The 21,681-nt window shown below is 34.6% G+C and overlaps 1 protein-coding gene across 4 annotated transcripts in view; it reads left to right on the top strand.

The window, feature by feature from the left end:
- The window catches only part of LOC123559406 (ATP-binding cassette sub-family G member 1-like), a 52,414-nt gene that overhangs the window by 8,024 nt on the left and 22,709 nt on the right, over positions 1–21,681 (top strand). For 2 of the 4 annotated variants that reach the window (XM_045351180.2, XM_045351179.2), the window contains exons 2-9: positions 3,338–3,455; positions 5,796–5,985; positions 8,162–8,307; positions 8,984–9,107; positions 12,234–12,348; positions 13,925–14,042; positions 14,962–15,115; positions 16,022–16,081. In XM_045351180.2, coding sequence (XP_045207115.1) covers positions 3,338–3,455; positions 5,796–5,985; positions 8,162–8,307; positions 8,984–9,107; positions 12,234–12,348; positions 13,925–14,042; positions 14,962–15,115; positions 16,022–16,081 — 1,025 coding nt within the window. The remainder of the gene's footprint in view (positions 1–3,337; positions 3,456–5,795; positions 5,986–8,161; positions 8,308–8,983; positions 9,108–12,233; positions 12,349–13,924; positions 14,043–14,961; positions 15,116–16,021; positions 16,082–21,681) is intronic. The other 2 variants (XM_045351182.2, XM_045351181.2) reach the window with 1 other exon arrangement.

The raw sequence follows: 21,681 nt of genomic DNA, 5'->3' as shown, positions 1-21,681 counted from the left end.
ATTGGACAGAAACCTCATACATTGCTTCACAGTCATTAGACCTACTGAAATAACCAGGTTAGGTAACTCTTGGTTGAATTTAAATCTGTTTACTGCCCTTGTTGACTTTAAAAATTGCATTTTTGCTTGCAAGTTTTTTTCATTGCCTTAATGAAATTGAAATATGTTATAGATTTTAATAAAATAACTCAGTTACGTAAGTCTTGCTAGTTTGGTCAACTTAGAAACTGTTGAATAGTCAAGCATGATGTCTTAGAAGGCCCATAAACTGAACTTAAACTTGTGTATGTTTATTGAAAAATACTTGAAGGTCATTATAGATCTTTTAATTACAGTTGATATTGGCTATATTTGAAAATATTTACAGAAGCAAGTTGGTATCTGACACTTCTGAAAATTGCATGATACAGTGTATAATGAATAGATTGTTAGTGGACTATACAGCCTTTTATTAACTGTTGTAAAAAAGGGCATACTTACAGTTTTATGCTTCACTTCAGTTCTATAAATATATGACATGAACCGGATCTGTAGGTTTAAGGTCAAGGTCACAATTTGAGATCCAAAGTCAAATCTGTCTGTCATATTTTATGTCCAGAGCATAACTTATTAACCATTCAAGGTATTGACTTCAAACTTGGGATGTAGGTAGGTGGTGATGAGACGATGTGCAGGGTGCTAAACCAGAGTGGTAAGTCAATTAAAAGTCAAGGTCACAATTTGAGCTCAAAGGTCAAATCTGCCCATCATATTTTGTGTCCAGTGCATAACTAAAAATATTGTTATAGTCAGTTATTGACATGAAACTTGGAATATAGGCAGGTGGTGATGAGATGATATGCAGACTGCAACAATCTACATTGCACCCCTTTTGATTTCCCTTTGTTGTTACTATAAATAGCTTATATTGTAACTTTCTTATTACTGTCATAGAGAAAAAACAAGACCACTTTTCTGTAGTACAACGTGCATGTTACATCCAGTTTTGAGAAGTATTTTAACCTATCTCTACCTGGTAAGGATTTTTGTGTGGACTTTTTTTTTTTTTTTTTTTTTTTTTTAAGATTAACTTTCCTTAGTTGTTACTGTAAATAACTTATGCCTGTGACCTTTCTCATGTTGGGCATCTGTGTCTGTGACACATTTTTATTTTTTTCAGATTTTCAAAATATTTTGATAAGATTTGAATTTATTTTCGAAAATCAATTTGGATGGTGGTACTTGTGAATTGCAATTACCTTGACAGTGTTTTTTTTAAAAAATCAGTTTTGACTTTATTGATGAATGGGTTCTTATTAAACTTAAAAAGATGTCTTAGCTGGGAAAAATTAATTTTAGGCTGTGAAAAAGATATTATTAATTAGAAAATATCCAACATTTGTATAATTTAAATACCACTTTTGGAGGCCTTTATAATGGTACATACGGTAGTTTGTACCCCAACATCTCCAAAAAATCTGCAACAGATTAGATAGATCAAACAGTAAGGTCAAAGAGAAGATAGTAAGATAGAGATAATTTACAGATAGTTTTTACATCAGTAGTAGTAGATTATAGGACAAGCCCTAGTTTTGATATAGGACAAATAAAAATGATGTAAAATTTGTCAGATGATGATCGGATGAGGTCTTCATAATGACTATACAGTCAAACCTATATTAAGCAGCCAGGCAAGGGAGATAATGTACTGCTTAAGGTGATTCTGCACATTTGGATAAAAAAATTCTACAATGTAGAATTCGGTTAAACCCTGATTGACCAAAATTTCAGAATATACTTAGAAAATTTGACAAATAAATTGAAATATTTTTTGTAATAAAATAAAAGTGCAGATTAATGACCAGCCAGTTTTATATGTATAGAGTTATATCCCTTGAATTAGGTAAAATTTGACTGTTCTTTCAATAACATTGATTAAGTCAAGTTTGTCAGTTCAGTATCTCCTGAGTTATGACCCTTGACTTCATCAAAATTGTCGGGATCTTTTTTTGAATGATTTTAATTGGATTTTAAACGAACTTACCTACAGAAGACATACAATAGTGGTATATTCAAAATCAGTCAGTTGGAGTTGTGAAGTGGCAATTATCCCATTATATCAGAAAAATTGTATCAAAATTAATGTTCTGTGACGGTCATTTATTGACTTTGGCACTCTTTACCAAAATGACTATACAAATTGCCAGCAAGCTTTAAATTTTATGAAGTTAGCGACAAAAAATGTACCCTTTATACAGCTTTATAATTTTGGCATACATGTGTAAGTAATGCAATATGGTTATTACATGACCTGAGCTAGATAATGACTGTCTGTTTGTTAGGTACAGCTCTCATACAGCATATATCAATCTTGCGTCAAGACAAGACCATTTTTCTTGTCATTATACTAGCATTATTATATTATCTAAGGTCTGAATCTAGCACTAATAAATATTGTTTTATCAGCTGATACAACATATTGGTGTTGGTTGCTTATTTTATTGCAACCAAGTCATAAAAGCCTTTGAGGATAATTTATATAATTGAGCCACGCCATGAGAAAACCTACATAGTGCGTTTGTGACCAGCATGAATCCAGACCAGCCTGCGCATCCGCACAGTCTGGTCAGGATCCATGCTGTTCACTTTCAAAGCCTATTGCAATTAGAGAAATAGTGAACAGCGTGGATCCTGACCAGACTGCGCGGATGCCCAGGCTGGTCTGGATCCATGCTGGTCGCAAACCCACTATGTTGGTTTTCTCATGGCGTGGCTCAGATAATATAGTTCTAAAGCTTTTTTCAAAATTTTCATAGCTGATGTTCTTACATTATCAAAATTGATATATCTTATTACTGTACCTATACTCTTATTTTTGACATCTGGGTTGGTGGTTCTTAAACAGAATTTGAAAACCAGTTTTGGAATGAAGCCATGCTATTGGTCAATTTTAAACAAATATGCCACAAAAATAAGTTATTTTCTTTCCAAGAATATCATAAAATCCAAATTAATGTCAGGCTTTCGAACAATTTAATTTGTTTGTTACCATGAGAAAATAAGTTTTTACCTATAATTTCAAGTTTATTTTGAAATTTTGATCTCTGATGTTGAAAGATTTCTTCAAATGATAACATTTTGTTCATATCTTTTGCGCATGATGTCAGATCACACATGCAATCTTGCCAAAAAGGCCATCCTTAAATGTTGTTTATACGAAAAAGATTTTTTTTTCTGTACAGTAGATACAGTGAATGTTAATGTTTATGATTGTTTTTCTTTGGCAAAGTTTACAATTGCTAATTTAAAATTTACAACAGACTGCTCTTTAAATTAAAAATTGTTTTATTCTTTTCAGGACGGAAAGAAATACTCAAGAGCATTTCTGGGCGTTTTAAGTCTGGAGAGTTGACAGCAATTATGGGCCCTTCAGGGGCCGGCAAGAGCTCCCTCATGAATATTCTGGCTGGTTACAGGTAAATATACTAGGCTGCTCAGGTCTAGATCTGATACAACTTTTTTGTGCTCCCCAAAATTGTTTTTTTTGTGTGTGTCACAGTGTGTGTGTGTGTGTGTGTGTGTTTTTTTGGGGGTGGGGGTGAGGCACTTAGATTTGCCCTTTTCCGTCTGTTTTTCTGTCCATCCAAATTGTGTTGTGCATACCTCAAAAAGTATTTAACCCAGAGTCATCAAACCTCACAGGATCGTTATTCAGCACAGGAAATTTTTCACCAAGGATTTTAATTTGGATCTCGCAAAGCAAGAGCAGAGTTATGGCCCTTGGCTTAGTCAAAAATATGCATAAACGGGCATAAAAGTTTTGTGTTGCACATATCTCAAGAAGTATTTGAACCAGGATTATGAAACATTACAGGAATATTATTCAGCATGGGAAGTAACAGTTGTGCACCAGGGGTTTTAATTTGGATCTCACACAGCCATACCAGAGTTATGGCCCTTGACTTCATCAAACATATGCATAAACTGACATAAAAGTTTGTGTTGCACATATCTCAAAAAGTATTTGAACTAGGGTCATGGAAATATAAAAATATAATTTTAGGCTTCCTATGGAAGCAAATATGACAATTTTCCCAGCCAGCAGGAGACTTTTTGTTGAGCAGTGAGCCCTAGTCTTGTTCTACCTTATCTACATGACACCTCCGGCATTTATCTTGTCAGTGTTTGTTTGTATGGCATTGACCCTGATTAGTACAAAGAACAATAGTACTCAAGTGAGAGATAAAGGGCTATCAGGCTCTTGTTGATAAATTCTGCAAAAGTATTTGTTTAATTGCATTTGTATTTACAGTTACAAACTGTGTTATAAAATGTTTTTTCTATATAAAAAATATATTTCTGGAAGCAGACTGCTTTAAAGTCTAGAACAAAGTAAAAGAATTGCTTTCCTGAATATATTAAGATAGTTGGCACTTTTATTATGTAAAATGGAGGCTTGCTTTGTCTGCAGATTTGCATTAATAGATTTCCTGATATATATAGTCGTCTTTTTGCTTTGTCGGTATTAAAAGCTTCAATGTAATATCTTACTTGATGATACGTGAATCAATAAAAATACTTTTAATTCTAAGAAAACCAAACATACTGCGTAGAAAATTGTTTTATTCTTGCCAGTTGCTCATGTTAAATTTCTTGGCATCAAGGCTATAAACAAGTTTAAGATAAAAGCTTACTATTTTGTCAGTGTTGAAATATTGTCAGAAACAGCCAGTCATAATAAAATTGGTATGCCTGAGTTTTGAGACTCAGGTCTCTCTAAATAGGCCAAAGCTTATAACACCCAGTCGCATAACTCGGCCAGTGATTGGATGATTCTTTGCATAATTTTCAAATTGACCTATGGCACAGAATCATTCTGAGACCTGTTCCAAAACTCTGGGTTTTTTTTCACCTATGGATCCACTCCGATCCAGGTTAAAGATTTAGAAAAGGGACACAAAAATTTTCTGTAAGAGCCAGATGAACACAGACAGTCACTTGTCTCAGTCCTCTCAGCCTTGCAGGTTCAAAAAACAAACTGCTTGGGATGTAGATTCCTTTGAATTACTGTCCTGCCAGGAAAAATCCAACTGCTTGCTGAAAGTTGTTGGTTCTATCCAGGTGCTCTGCTGCAATGTTTAGAGCGCCGCCTGGCGTGGGCATGAAATTTTGTGGTTTTGGCTACAATGGCTAATACCTCAGAATTTTCATTCGTGAATCTCGCTTATTGAAGCTAGAATAAACAGTAAATTTGTTTATCTATTAGGATTTAATTTTTTGAATTAATGCAAATACAAAATCCATTGAAATTAATCCTCCATGAAAATTAATGATTTTGCAATATCCTAAATTGTGTCAGTGTCATTTAACCAAACAAATTTAGTTATTAAAGCTTAGACTCGCCCACAGTTTTGGTGAAATTTTTCATCATGTCCATTTCCACCAAGCTTGGCATAGAATGTATATATGACACTGAAAATTGATAAAGCAGGTGAAAATAAAAGTTAGATATTAGTAAAAATACAAGTAGAATGTAAAATTTTCTGCATTTGATATTTCAAAAGCGTTGCAATGGTTTACTACCTTCTGCACAATATTTTTGATTATTTATAAGAATGTATTGCAAAAATCTTATGTCAATAAGTTTATACCACTAGTCACTTTCAGACTACACACTTTTATGGATTTTTGAGAGAAATTAGTTTTTGCCTAGGATGTGTGGTTTAGTCCCTTTAAATTACAAGACAAGATGTTGAAAATAATATTATAATAAGAACGAAAAAGAAATGTTATTTAAATAAACTTTTTCATTTCAGAACAAGTGGTATTGAGGGAGATATTTTGGTGAAGGGTAAGACACGGAACCTGAGATCATTTAGAAAATACTCATGCTACATTATGCAGGACGACCACTTACTGCCGCACCTGTCTGTTGAAGAAGCCATGATGTGCTCAGCCAATCTCAAGCTAGATGAGAGCATGCCACAGGCAGACAAAGAGAAAGAGGTAAATTGTCTACGCAGATGTTAATTAAGAAAGTTATCCTCACTTGTTTGGAGTGACAGCCTTAAAATTCTAAATAGATAAAAAGCAGTGGGATATTTAGTTGCCTGTGGCTAACTGTCAGAACATTGAAACACACTGTCAAGGCAGTTCTGTGCATTGAAATAAAATTTTCTAAAATAAGATAATGTTGTAAAGATGAGTCAGAGCAATATAGTCAGACAGTGTTTAACAATGAATGTTGTTAGAGTTCCTCGAAATTGTAAAAATGGCAGCTATATAATCAATAAGAGTTGTAAAAGTGAGGGCTATATAGCCAAAAAGAGTTGTACAATTGATGCCTATATAGTCAGTAAGAGTTGTACAATTGAGGGCTATATAGTCAGTAAGAGTTGTACAATTGAGGGCTATATAGTCAGTAAGAGTTGTTAAATTGAGGCCTATATATACAATAAGAGTTGTAAAATTGAGGGCTATATAGCCAATAAAAGTTGTAAAATGGGAGCTATATGCACATTTGCGGCAAATTAGTCACATCAGACAATATATAACCGCAAACGCAACCAAATCTCTAATCAACTCTCTTGTTACATCACGTTTGGATTATTGCAACTCTCTTCTATATGGAATTCCAAAACGGTCAATGAACAAACTGCAATATGTCCAAAACACGGCAGCTAGAATCGTAACCAGAACATCCAGATACGACCATATAACGCCTGTTCTGCGTGAACTCCATTGGCTTCCTGTGCAATGTAGGGTAGAATACAAAATTATAACACATACATATAAGGCACTCAAAGATCAATCACCAGCTTATGTAGCGAACATGCTAGAAATATATACACCATCCAGAAATCTGAGATCGCAGAATAATGCATTAAAATTAGTGGTGCCCAAATGTCGAACAATACGATTTGGTGACAGGAGCTTTCAGACAGCTGCTGCGAGGTTATGGAATGCCCTCCCATCTGGCATAAGAGAGTGCAAGACCGTGCAAAGTTTCAAAAAAGCGCTAAAGACGCATTATTTCATACAATTCTTTGGCAACTAACATCTCACTGATTACCTGATTTATAATGAAGGTACTTTGCCGGCCAATTAATTACTTTAATTAAGAACTCCAGTGTGACAGAATAATATTGGCGGTGTTTTTTTTTCTGTGGGATGTATCGTGGATGTTCTCCGGACCGTTTAGGTAGGGATTGGCCCAATCATCCGGGACGGTTTGCATGCTGTGATGCATTTCGCAGACATCATACCGTTTAATTCTGTCTGTTCAAAATGTAAGATATCTTCTGTTCTATTCTGCTCTGACCTGTGTCTTTGATAGGTCAGTTAATGTTTTATGATATTGTATTTTGTTTTATGTTTTGATCTGCCTACCTTCCAATTTAAAATGCTTGGTATCTTATTACCGTAATGTAATTTTAATTTCTTCTATAATAGTTCAATTCCCATTTTTTATTGAACATTATATAAATGTTTTTATGTAAAGCACTTTTGAACGTATTTTTATATGAAAAGAGTGCTATATAAATGTGGTATATAATAATAATAATAATAATATATAATCAATAAGAGTTGTACAATTGAGGGCTATAATATCATAGCCAATAAGAGTTGTAAAATCGAGGGCTATAATATCATAGCCAATAAGAGTTGTAAAATCGAGGGCTATGTAGTCAATAGGAGTTGTGAAATTGAGGGCTATATAGCCAATAAAAGTTGTAAAATGGGAGCTATATAATCAATAAGAGTTGTACAATTGAGGGCTATAATATCATAGCCAGTAAGAGTTGTAAAATCGAGGGCTATAATATCATAGCCAATAAGAGTTGAAAAATTGAGGGCTATGTAGTCAATAAGAGTTGTAAAATTGAGGGCTATATATAGCCAATAAAAGTTGTACTCCAAGTCGAAGTTTTGAGAGTTACGGTCTCATTGGTAATACTTAGAGCTATATTGTCTGTCACAGTTGTAATACAGAGAGTTATAGACAGTTATAACAGTTGTCATACAGAGGGCTAACAGAAAGAGCTATATTGTCTGTCATAGTTGTAATGTTGAGAGCTTACTTTAGTAAGTCAATGTTAGAAAGATTAGGGCAATACTGCTACTACTACTACGAATATCAATAATAATAATAATTATTGTCAGTAACATTTTCATTTTCTAGGTGCATGATATATTGGAGACTCTGGGTCTGTCTGAACACAAGAAGACAAGAGCAAGTAATCTGTCAGGTGGTCAGAGGAAGCGGCTGTCTATAGCACTGGAGATGGTGAATAATCCACCAATCATGTTCTTTGATGAACCAACCAGGTAATAGGCATTATGAAGTACTATTAGTAAACTTATTTAGAATATCCTTCAATTACCATATCATTCCAATTAATTATCATAACTGTGAAATCATTTGATTTTGCTGGCACCAAATTTTTTGGGTTTTACCAAAACAGCTATTTTGTGGGGATGTGAATTTGTGGATATCACTTTTTGAACATAAATTAAGGAATGGGAATTTTATTTGTTTGTAGAGATAAAATTTTGTGGTTTGACTGGACACAAAATATACAGAAATTAGTCCCCCATGAATATTAATGATTTCACAGAAGTTTGGGGCCTACCTGGCCGAGTGATTAAGGTCACTGACCTCGAATCACTAGTCCCTCACCAAGTGGGTTCGAGGATTCCTCAAGTGTGAAAGCCATCCAGCTGGCTTACGGAAGGTCAGTGGTTCTACCCAGGTGCCCACTCGTGATGAAATAATGCTCGGAGAGGCACTTGGGATCAAAGCTGGAAAGTTGCCGTATTACCAATGTCAGAAAATAAGTTTTTGTGATAATTTAATGATCTTTTGTGAAAGTTTGATGTAACTGTAAATATTGATAATTATTTTTTTGGGGGGAGGAGAAGTTGTACAAATGAATTCTCAGTGTGTGATGTCCTTAAGTGTTCAACAACAATTAATTGAAATTTACATATTTTTGTCTTTTAGTGGATTAGACAGTTCAGCATGTTTCCAGTGTATATCACTGCTGAAGAATTTGGCAGCAGGAGGCAGGGCTATTATATGTACGATACATCAACCCAGTGCTAAGCTCTTCATGATGTTTGACCATGTAAGTTATCAAACAGCCTTCTGTGAACATGTTAAACTTATCTTTTTCATTTATATTTTGGGGTTGTGCATGGCTCAGTGGTTAAGATCTCTGACATTGAATCACTTATTCCTCACAGCTGTGGGTTTGAACCCGGCTTTGGGTGTAGAATTCTTTCACATGAGGAAGGTATCTGGCTGGCTTATAGAAATTCGATGGTTCAACCCAGGTGCCCACCAATTCCTGAAATAGTGCCTGGTCTTTTTCTTGAAAGTTGCTGTATGACCAATAATTGTGTGATTGTGATGTAAGCCCAAAGTACAAAAATAATAATTTAATATTCTCATATTTGACTGTGATAATTGTTAATATTTTTACAAATTGCTGGGAGACATATTGTTTTTCATACAGTTGTTTTGTATGCCTGTCTGTCAAAATTAAATCTACTCTGTATCTTTTATATTAAAGCTCATTTTGTAAAAACGGATGTGATATGTGATGATGCATGCATGCATCCATCTTTCGGTCATATTTTGTGCCTGGAGCACAACTCCATAACCGTTCAAGGTATTGACTGTAAACATGGCATATAGGTAGATAGTGATGGGATGATGTCCAGCACACATGACTCAGATTGGTAGGTCAAAGGTCAAGGTACCAATGGAGCTGACAGGCCAAATTTTGTGTCTGAAGCATAACTAACTTAATAATGATTCAAGGTTTAACTTTGAACTCACTATTGACTTCAGTCTTGGCATATAGATAGGTGTCAGTTAGTCAATTTGCAGAGTGCAAGAACCAGGTCTGTAGGTCAAGGTCACAGTAAGGTCAAATTTGTCTGTCATATTTTGTGTCCAGGTCGTAACTTGATAACCATTCAAGATAAGGCCACATTTAAAAAAGCCTTTGTTTGCTGTCTCCCGACCCTACTTTATAAAGTTGGGTAGGTAGGTAGGCAATTCTTTTTTTTTTTTTGGTGGGGAGATTTACATTTACCATTAGATATATGATCGTTTCTTACAGAATATTCTGTAAAAATAAGACAAACTGTATATGTTGTACAAAAGGATAAAATTAAATAATACAATTCAAACGTTTTTATTTATAAATATTTTTTGCTTACTTGAAATGTATGCGGCACTTGTCATATCGCAACTTAAAAAAAAATTTGACCAGCATTATCCAATAAAAATTTTGGGGCGCAGCATTTTAAGAGGGTAGGCAGGGAGAAAGCAAACAAACATATTTTTAATTTTGGCCTAATTGACTTTAAACTTGGCATATAGGTAGGTGGCAGTGAGACTATGTTAAGAGCACATTAACTTAGTCAGTAAGTCAAAGTCAAGGTCACAAATTGAGTCCAATTCTGTCCTTTGTATTTTTTATTCAGAGCACGACAACATTAAAAATGTATGCCCAGTTCATATCAAAATAAAATGAGAATATTTAAGTTGCAAAGACTGTATTTGTATTTTTGAAATACACATTGTAACAGAGTGCTTGATGTTGTAAAAGTAATGTTAAAACCATTGAAAAGATTAAACAATGAAGTAAAAGAAGTTTTCTTCATGTAAGTTTAAAGTGTGGGAAGCATCTGTTTCAGACAAAGGAAAACAGCCAATAATTTCCCATGCACATGTTACATATATTAACCGTGTTAGATATTGTATTGATCATCATTTTTCAGTTTATTGCAGCATTTATTTATAGCCCAGATAAACACTTACTGTGAATTCATTAATATTTATTGGTGGGTGGGGTAATATTTGATGCGTTCATGGTTAGGTGAATGCACAAAGTAACAAGCCACTAACATTTTTACTATGCCCCCACTTTCGGGGGGGGGGGGCATATAGATTTGCTCTTGTCCGTCCGTCCTTCCATCTGTCCGCCCGTCCATCTGTCCGTCCTTCCAAGAATGTTGTGTCGCGCCTAGCTCCAAAAGTATTTGACATAGAGTCACAAAACTTTACATGAATGTTGGTCAGCATGTGTAGTTGTGCACCTGGGGTTTTGCGTCCGGATTCATTCAGTCATGTAGAAATTATGGCCCCTGACTTTGTAAAAATTGGTCATTTTAATGTTGTGTCGCGCCTAGCTCCAAAAGTATATGACATAGAATCACAAAACTTTACAGGAATGTTGGTCAGCATGTGTAGTTGTGCACCTGGGGTTTCGCGTCCGGATTCATCAAGTCATGTAGGAGTAATGGCCCCTGACTTAGTAAAAAATTGGTCATTTTAATGTTGTGTCGCGCGTAGCTCCAAAAGTATTTGACCTAGAGTCACCAAAGTTTACAGGAATGTTGGTTAGCATGTGCAGTTGTGCACCTGGGGTTTTGCATCCGGATTCATTCAGTCTTGTAGGAGTTATAGCCCCTGACTTAGTTAAAAATTGGTCATTTTAATGTTGTGTTGTGCGTAGCTCCAAAAGTATTTGACCTAGAGTCACCAAAGTTTGCAGGAATGTTGGTCAGCATGTGCAATTGTGCACCTGGGGTTTCGCGTCTGGATTCATTCAGTAGTGTAGGAGTTATGGCCCCTGACTTAGTTAAAAATTGGTCATTTTAATGTTGTGTTGCGCGTAGCTCCAAAAGTGTTTGACCTAGAGTCACCAAAGTTTACAGGAATGTTGGTCAGCATGTGCAGTTGTGCACCTGGGGTTATCGTGTCCGGATTCATTCAGTATTGTAGGAGTTATGGCCCCTGACCTTGGAAAAAATTGTCATTTTAATGTCATGTAGCGGGGGCATCTGTGTCCCATGGACACATTTCTAGTTCATTAAATATTAGGCATTTGAAGGCAGTAAATTCATGTCTTTATTAAATAGTGTCATTGGGTTGAAAGCAGAAAGTTTGACCTCATGGGAATTAAAAGATTATACAGTAATTGAAAACTATGTTTAGGAGACAGTCCTATCAGCTTGTGAAAAAAAATATGTGGACCCTTCAACACCCTGACCATTTCATACATATGTAAAAGGTGGATAAAATAGTTTAAGCTGTGCTTGTTAACTGACCAGAGTATAGGATATTATCATCTAGAATGATGTATTTCATCTATAATTTCATTGAGCAATGTAAAGAGTAATCAATGAAAACAATTTTTAATGAAATATGTGAATTAAGCAGATAAAGTTTATTTCAGCTGTACATGTTAGCAGATGGGGAGGTTGTATATAAAGGTGGTGTGAAACATCTGTTGCCTTACTTGAAGTCAATGGGCCTAGAATGTCCACCATACAATAATCCTGCTGATTATGGTAAGTTTTAGATATTTATGGCACAGAATGCCCGCCATACAATTATCCAAGTGATTTTCATAGGTGCTAGGTTCTTATGGCCAAGAATGCCCACCATACAATAATCCAGCTAATTGTGGTAAATTTTTGGTTCTTATGGCCAAGAATGCCCACCATACAATAATCCAGCTAATTGTGGTAAATTTTTGGTTCTTATGGCCAAGAATGCCCACCATAAAATAATTCAGCTAATTGTGGTAAATTTTTGATTCTTATGGCCATGAATGCCCACCATACAATAATCCAGCTGATTATGGTACTTTAGGTACTTATGGCCCAGAATGCCCACAATACAATGATTCTGCTGATTATGATAAGTTTTAGATTTTTATGGCCTAGAATGCCCACCAAACAATAATTCTGCTGATTATGGCAAGTTTTAGGTTCTTATGGCCTTGAATGCCAACCATACAAGAATTCTGCTGGTTGTGGTAAGTTTTAGGTTCTTATGGCCTAGTTTGCACACCATACAATAATTCAGCTGATTGTTTATGGACTAGAATGCCCACCATACATAAATTCTTTCTGAGTATGGTTTGTTGGTTAAAAAGTAAAAGTAAAGATTTCTTATTTAATGTGGGTAGTGAATGAAAGTCCTTACCTGGAAAAGATCTGCAGGTCACGTGTCATATTTACTTTAGAAGCATTCGGTTTAGGCCTATAATGCAATAAACAATACCACTTTATAGTAATTGCCTAGCATTGAACACTATTTAGGATATCAGTAACAATGAGGAATTGAACCTGGGTTGCTAGCATTGTGGTCCAAACTGCTTACCACAGATTTTTCTGTCTTCTTTATTTACTTCAGTTCTGTTTTAAAGCCTCATATTGCCCCCTGTTTATATGGTTGCCAGATTTTTTGTTATGAACATAAAATATATTATTTTCTTGTTAAATTCCATTTCCGAAATTTGTTCTCTGTGATAATTGTGAAATGTTCAAGTATTGATTACCATAGTAGAAAGTTTTTTTTTGAATCCATTGTTTCTGTTATCTCCCTTTATGGCTCTAACTTAAGATCACGACATTGTGCAATAGTGAAATAAGAAATTTTCTAGCCATATAATTATGTATATATGCATAACATCTATTTGGACAGCTGTTTTTCTTCTGTTTAAGTCCTTTTGGAACTTGAACTGTATTACTAAACATATATTACAGTGTAACTTGGCTTTTAACTAAAGATAAGTACTAAGTTCAAAGTGACAATCTTTGTATATTCAGTGTCTTCAGAAATGAAACTCATGGTCTGATTTAATAGCTGAATACATGTATGTTCTCTATTTAACTACATAGAGAGGTGCAATCGGTGTAATCAGGGCTGTGACTATGACAACCACATTGAAATGTGGACTGTTTAAAACTGATAAGTATTTCAGACTAACAATCTTCTTGTCCTTATTGCTAATTTTATAACTTTTATCATCATTACATCTGTTACTCTGTTTAATTTTGTTTTAAAACCAATAGAACTGTAGAACATGCAGCAAAGAATGTTTTAGATATAGGTGCTATATAAATTGCTCTCTTTCAGTGATGGAATTGACTGCTGGTGACAGTGGAGAAGATAATGTCAACATGTTAATGAACTCTGTCAAGTCAGGCAACTTAGACAAGTTTCTAGCCAACGAGACATTCAATAATTCTAACAGGTGTGGTATTATATTCTGTTTAAGATTTGTTTGTTTTGGGTTTAACGCCATTTTCAACAGTAGGACTATTTCAGTTATTTAACAGCAGGCAGTTAACCTAATCGGTGTTTCTGGATTCTCTACCAGTATAAACCTGTTCTCTGCAAGTAACTGCTATCTTCCCGACACTCTGACAACTTTGTTGTTTGGGGAGTATACTGTTTTCAGGTTGTCTCTGTCTGTCTGTCTGTCTTGTCTGTAGACACAATCTTGTGCTCACCAACTCTCCTTATCCTCTTGACACAATTTAATGAAACTTCACACAAGTAATCAGTAACAACAGTAGTTGTGCATGGTGCATGCTAGGTTCTTTCAGAAAAAAATTGCAGAGTTATGGGACTTTGTTTTTTGTTACTACACTATATACATAGAGTCTGCATATGCAATCTTGTGCATGCCTAATCTCCTGAACCCATGCACATAATTTAATCAAACTTAACACAAATGATCAGTAGTAACCCTAGTTGTGCTTAGTGCATGTTAGGTTCATTCAGAAAAATATTCTGCAGAGTTATGGGACTTTGTTTTTTGTTACTATACTATATACATACAGTCCACATAATTATGCAATCTTGCAAGTACTGTTTCAGTGTATGCGGGGGTACATTCATTACCTTCAGTGATAGCTCTAGTGTGTCTGGTCTTTAAAAAAAAATCAAAACTAGGCAAATCTGTTGAAATAATCAGTAACTTTCTACCTATATTGGAGAGGATATATTAGTTAATTTCAGCTGCAATTTGCCAGTTAATGGTTTTGTTAGACAAAAATCACTTAAACGTAATATGGAACAAAAATAATTGGGAACAATTAAAAAACAGTCATTTAAGACAGACGCTTAATACATGTTTTAGCATGAGCAGTCTTAGCTTTGTGTTTCAGGTCTTCAAAGAGTAGTATAAACACAGAAAGTGAAGTTGGTGACTGCATACAGATAGATGCCAGCGAAAACACGCAGCTTCTTGCCGTTTCTAACGGAAACGCTTCCTATATACCTGCTGATGATTTCATGAAAGATGACCAAGACAATTCCTCTGTGAGTATAGGAACTACATTTTTTGCTAAAATTAGAATTTACAAAGGGGGAAATACTTATGAATGTAAAATAAGTAATATTATAGAAAAATAATTGTAGAAAAATCAAAAGTGTAATAGTTTTTGCACATTAAGACTTGATAGCAGCTATTTTTGCATGCCAGACAAGAGTTAACCGAGCTTTTGCCAGTGCTGGAAAAACTTGTCTTACACCCTGGTGTGTAAGATGACTTATGTGCTGTAATTTGTGAAAGAATGCATAAATTCATATACTACTATAATAAAATAGTACTTAAAAGAAAAGCATTCATTTCATTTTATTTCTTCTGTTAATTAAAGAATACAGATTGCAAGAAAAAGATTCTATCACTAATTGAAGGTGCAGATGGAAAATATTTGACTCTCGGGTACATGTTTTGTGATAACTCAGCAGAGCCTCGTTACCGCATAAATAGTTAGGCTTGAGTGAGATATTGCCATCTGCACCTTCAACCAATGAAAGATTCTTATAGTATTATCTATTCCTTCTTTCAGAAGTATGTATCATTGGTCACCATTCAAATGGCAGATCTTACTGTTCTCGCAATTTGAGTTTATGCGTCTTTAAGTGGAGGGAATATTGTAAAATGATGAATTGTTAATTCAGTTAGAAAAGCTGTATTTGATCATTTGAAAAAAAAATTCAAACATGATCAATGGAATTTAGACTAAGCCTGCCAAGAATGACAATATTATATATTATGCCAGATTTGTATAGTGCCCTTTTCATGATAATTATGTTCAAATTAAAAATTAAGCTTTTTTTTGGGCTTGTCATCTTGAATGGAGACCAAAACTACAGTTTTTTTTCTTTCATCAGAAAAGACAATGCAGTTTTTTTTATTTGAAATAAAATGCATTTGTACAGGAGAGTAGCTCACAAAATTCAAGTGCTGTTTCGACACCGGAGAGTCAGTCACAAGCATCGGTTTGTATTGTATTGTTGATGCATGAATAAATGTTCTAGTTTCATAGGTGCCAAACTGTTACAGCTTGCATAAGTTAAGGAAGAATACACCAGCAGTTAAAAGGAGAAAAAGGGATAAATCAACATATGAGAAAACCAACATAGTGCATTTGTGCCCAGCATGGATCCAGACCAGCCTGCGCATCCACACAGTCTGGTCAGGATCTATGCTGTTCACTAACAGTTTCTCTAATTGCAATAGGCTTTGAAAGCAAACAGCATGGATCCTGACCAGACTGCGCAGATGTGCAGGCTGGTCTGGATCTAAGCTGGTCGCAAATGCACTGTGTTGGTTTTCTCATGGTGCGGCTCATATCTTGTGTTTTAATCTGTCTTTTAAAAAAGTTATGGTATTAGAGTGTGTTAGTTATAGAAAGAAATGGTAGCCATGTGAAACTAGAAAGACTTTGAAATGTCTTTGCTTTAATTCACTTTCCTTGTCACTTATGACTTTGGCAGCTGTTTGTTGTTTTAATACCATAGTAGTCTGTTTAATGACAAATGTCTGATTTATAAAATGTCACCAAAAATCAGATGCTATTCTGTTGATATCAGATTTTTCATTTGTTGTTTGATCCACCTTTTTCGTAACAAGGTTTCTCATTGATTTTCCTTTAAGTATGAGACAATACCATCGATATTATAAAGCCTTTAAGAGAACTCCAATAATAGAAATAGGAACTTTTTAAATATCTTGATTAGTTTTGAATTATATCGTCAAAAAGAAAAAAATAATTTTGATGGGGGTATTTTCCATTCTGTGTTTCAAACATTTTGGACACTATTAATTTCTTAGGAAAAAAAATTGTATTTGTGATTGGATTTTTTAATCCTTTCAGAATATATTAGTTAGCATAAAAGCAACATTTCCATGTAGTGTTTTCTTATAAATTCTTTAAAAAAAATTCAAAATCATGATTTTGCCTGATTTGTTCAATGGGAAAAACATATTTGGTCATAAAATTGACATTACCGGTATCAAAGATGTTTAAAGATCCAAAAAGATTCCAATGCCACTCTTGAAGAGCATTAGAACAATTTATAGTTTATATCTGGATCTTCCAAAATAAAGCCGCAATTCACAATAAAAAAAAACTGTTATCGATTATGTGGATCAACAGTAATTTGAATTTATTTATATTTGAAAAAAGGTCCACAATCTAAAAAGTAGTGCCAATTAGTAGCTTTTGCTTGGAATATAGTAACTTTTTGTTTTTGTAACATTTTTGTGAGTAGGTAGGATGCAGTACTTTGGAGGCCAAATCTCCCAAGTTAAAAAAGTGTCACCTTGAAGATTTGACCAATGGTATTGCATCCAAAAGTATAATTGAAAGTATTGTAGTTTTTTGCTTTACTTGTTTGTAAACTTAATGCCAAAAGTTGTCACTCGGAAGAAAGAAATAGATTAGTTATGGAAGAGACTTAAAGGGGCTTGGTTAGGCTAACTCACTGCCTTTATATAGCTTTAGTACGTTATTAGTAAGGTTAAAAAAAATGCCAACAGTTTCTGTGTTTCTTCACTGAATGTTGCTTGCATATCAACACTAGCTTTAATTCTGTTTCAGTAAAACTATGATCTGTGAAATAAGTTTGAGATTTTTACTGTTGTACTGTTATAAACAATTCTGCTTCACTGTAATTCTTGCATGAATTCCATCAGTTAATTATGTATTTTTAGATTATAACTTTGCTAGGTTTTGATAGTTATATTATTACAGTTAACTTCGAGAAATATCTTGTTATATACTTCTGTACTAGCTTTTAAAGAAAAGTTGTGTTGTGTTGGGGTTTGTCATTGCCTATCAAATTAGACTGAATTTTTAGCTCACCTGAGCAATGCTCAGGTGAGTTTTTCTGATCGCTCGATGTCCGGCGTCCGTCGTCTGTCGTCTGTCGTCCGTCGTCTGTCAACATTTAGCTTGTGTATGCGATAGAGGCTGTATTTTTCAAATAATCTTCATGAATATTGGTCAGAATGATGACCTTGATGAAATCTAGGCCGAGTTCGAAAATGGGTCATCTCGGGTCAAAAACTAGGTCACTAGGTCAAATCAAAGAAAAACCTTGTGGATGCGATAGAGGTGGTATTTTTAGCTCACCTGAGCAATGCTCAGGTGAGTTTTTCTGATCGCTCGATGTCCGGCGTCCGTCGTCCGTCGTCTGTCGTCTGGCGTCTGTCGTCTGTCGTCCGTCGTCTGTCAACATTTAGCTTGTGTATGCGATAGAGGCTGTATTTTTCAATTAATCTTCATGAATAATGGTCACAATGATAACCTTGATGAAATCTAGGCCGAGTTCGAAAATGGGTCATCTCGGGTCAAAAACTAGGTCACTAGGTCAAATCAAAGAAAAACCTTGTGTATGCTATAGAGGCTGTATTTTTCATTTAATCTTCATGAATATTGGTCAGAATGATAACTTTGATGAAATCTAGGCCGAGTTCGAAAATGGGTCATCTCGGGTCAAAAACTAGGTCACTAGGTCAAATCAAAGAAAAACCTTGTGTATGCGATAGAGGTGGTATTTTTCAATTAATCTTCATGAATATTGGTCAGAATGATAACCTTGATGAAATCTAAGCTGAGTTCGAAAATGGGTCATCTCGGGTCAAAAACTAGGTCACTAGGTCAAATCAAAGAAAAACCTTGTGTATGCGATAGAGGCTGTATTTTTCAATTCTTCTTCATGAATATTGGTCAGAATGATAACCTTGATGAAATCTAGGCCGAGTTCGAAAATGGGTCATCTCGGGTCAAAAACTAGGTCACTAGGTCAAATCAAAGAAAAACCTTGTGTATGCTATAGAGGCTGTATTTTTCATTTAATCTTCATGAATATTGGTCAGAATGATAACTTTGATGAAATCTAGGCCGAGTTCGAAAATGGGTCATCTCGGGTCAAAAACTAGGTCACTAGGTCAAATCAAAGAAAAACCTTGTGTATGCGATAGAGGTGGTATTTTTCAATTAATCTTCATGAATATTGGTCAGAATGATAACCTTGATGAAATCTAAGCCGAGTTCGAAAATGGGTCATCTGGGGTCAAAAACTAGGTCACTAGGTCAAATCAAAGAAAAACCTTGTGTATGCGATAGAGGCTGTATTTTTCAATTCTTCTTCATGAATATTGGTCAGAATGATGCCTTGATGAAATCTAGGCTGAGTTCGAAAATGGGTCATCTCGGGTCAAAAAACTAGGTCACTAGGTCAAATCAAAGAAAAACCTTGTGTATGCGATAGAGGCTGTATTTTTCAATTCTTCTTCATGAATATTGGTCAGAATGATAACCTTGATGAAATCTAGGCCAAGTTCGAAAATGGGTCATCTCGGGTCAAAAAACTAGGTCACTAGGTCAAATCAAAGAAAAACCTTGTGTATGCGATAGAGGCTGTATTTTTCAATTGATCTTCATGAATTTTGGTCAGAATGATTGCCTTGATGAAATCTAGGCCGAGTTCGAAAATGGGTCATCTCGGGTCAAAAACTAGTTCACTAGGTCAAATCAAAGAAAAACCTTGTGTATGCGATAGAGGCGGTATTTTTCAGTTGATCTTCATGAATTTTGGTCAGAATGATTACTTTGATGAAATCTAGGCCAAGTTCGAAAATGGGTCATCTGGGGTCAAAAACTAGGTCACTAGGTCATATCACGTAAAAACCTTGTGTATGCGATAGAGGCTGTATTTTTCAATTGATCTTCATGAATTTTGGTCAGAATGATTGCCTTGATGAAATTTAGACCAAGTTTGAAAATGGGTCATCTGAGGTCAAAAACTAGGTCACTAGGTCAAATCCAAGAAAAACCTTGTGTATGCAATAGAGGCTGTATTTTTTAACTGATCTTCATGAAATTTAGCCAGAATGATTACCTTGATAAAATCTAGGCTGATTTCGAAAATGGGTCATCTGGGGTCCAAAACTATGTCACTAGGTCAAATCGAAGAAAAACATTGTGTATGCAATAGAGGATGTATTTTTCAATTGATCTTCATGAAATTTGGTCAGAGTGATTGCCTTGATGAAAACTAGGTCGGTTTTGAATATGGGTTATCTGAGGTCAAAAACTAGGTCACTAGGTCAAATTAAAGAAAAATCTTGTGTATGCGATAGAGACTGTTTTTTTCAGTTGATATTTATGAAATTTGGTCAGGTTGATTGCCTTAATGTAATCTAGGTTGAATTTGAATATGGGTCATCTGAGGTCAAAAACTAGGTCACTTGGTCAAACCAAAGAAAAAACTTCTGTATGTGATAGAGGCTGTATTTTTCAGTTGATCTTCATTAATTTTGGTCACAATGATTGCCTTGATAAAATCTAGGTCGAGTTTGAACATGGGTCATCTAGAGTCAAAAACTAGGTCATATCTAAGAAAATACTTGTTTTATTGCAAGAGACCAATTTTTTGGTCCAGTCTTAATGAAAATTGGTCAGAATATTTGTTTCCATGAAATCACTAGGTCAAACATGTTTTACACTGTTATGGAGTGTTTCTTAGGTGAGCGACCTAGGGCCATCTTGGCCCTCTTGTTATAATTACATTCTCGGTAATTTCAGTATTACTTAAAGGTGGATAATCAGATTTTGGCCATGTAACGGATTTGTTCGAAACTTTAGCATCTGATCATTTACACTCATTTATGTTCACTTAACACTTAATACAAATTAGATTTTCACTGGAGGTATTTTTAAAATTTCATTATCCTATCCTGGTTGCCCAACCAAGATAGAGTTATTTTATCATAAGTATCAATTTGATAAACATACCTTGCCTAAGGAAATGTATAAATATTAGACATATTGTAATATATTTGTAAAATATTTGCATTAAAAATTATATATTTAGATGGAATTCATTAGAAACGCAAGTTTGAAAAATTATTATTACCTCCCTTTGCCTATCTTGGTTGCGCAGCCAAGATAGATTGGAAATAAATGAATTCAGAAGCTACACACAGCTTTAAAACTTTGATATGTCTATCAAATGCAAATGTAAAACTAGACATTGTATCGAAATAAAAAGAAATACCCAGCTTTTTATATACTTTCATATTAAAGGGGAGTAATTACAAAATTTTATAAAAATAATAAAATATACATTTCAAATAGGAATCTAACTCTATGTAATCGGTCTTTTTGTTCCTTAAATAATTCTCTACCAGAATATACAAAAAGTAAAAAATGTCATTAAATGTTGTTTAAATGTGATTGACCACCTTTAAAACTTACATGCAATAAAGAAGGAAACTTATACAACAATTTAGTAGTAGTGATGTGTTACACTGAAGATTGTCAATTAACTATTGTGCTTTCAGGATTGTCAGTTAACTATTGTGTTTTGTATTTATTCCTGAATTAAAAAAAACAACACATATTAGGCCCATTGGAAAATTTTAAATACTTTGTATAGCTTTCAGAAAATGATATTTAGTAACCTTTAGTCTGCTGGGGACAAGTCATTTTGCCTTTGCGACCAGTGCAAACAAAGATCTGCAGGCTGATGATTGTCTGCACTGTTTGCTATTCAGTCAGTAAATTTTCAGTGAACACTAAGGTGGACCT

The sequence above is a fragment of the Mercenaria mercenaria genome, chromosome 10, assembly GCF_021730395.1.
Source record: "Mercenaria mercenaria strain notata chromosome 10, MADL_Memer_1, whole genome shotgun sequence".
NCBI classification, from domain to species: domain Eukaryota; kingdom Metazoa; phylum Mollusca; class Bivalvia; order Venerida; family Veneridae; genus Mercenaria; species Mercenaria mercenaria.
This window is presented reverse-complemented; position numbering and strand designations above follow the sequence as displayed.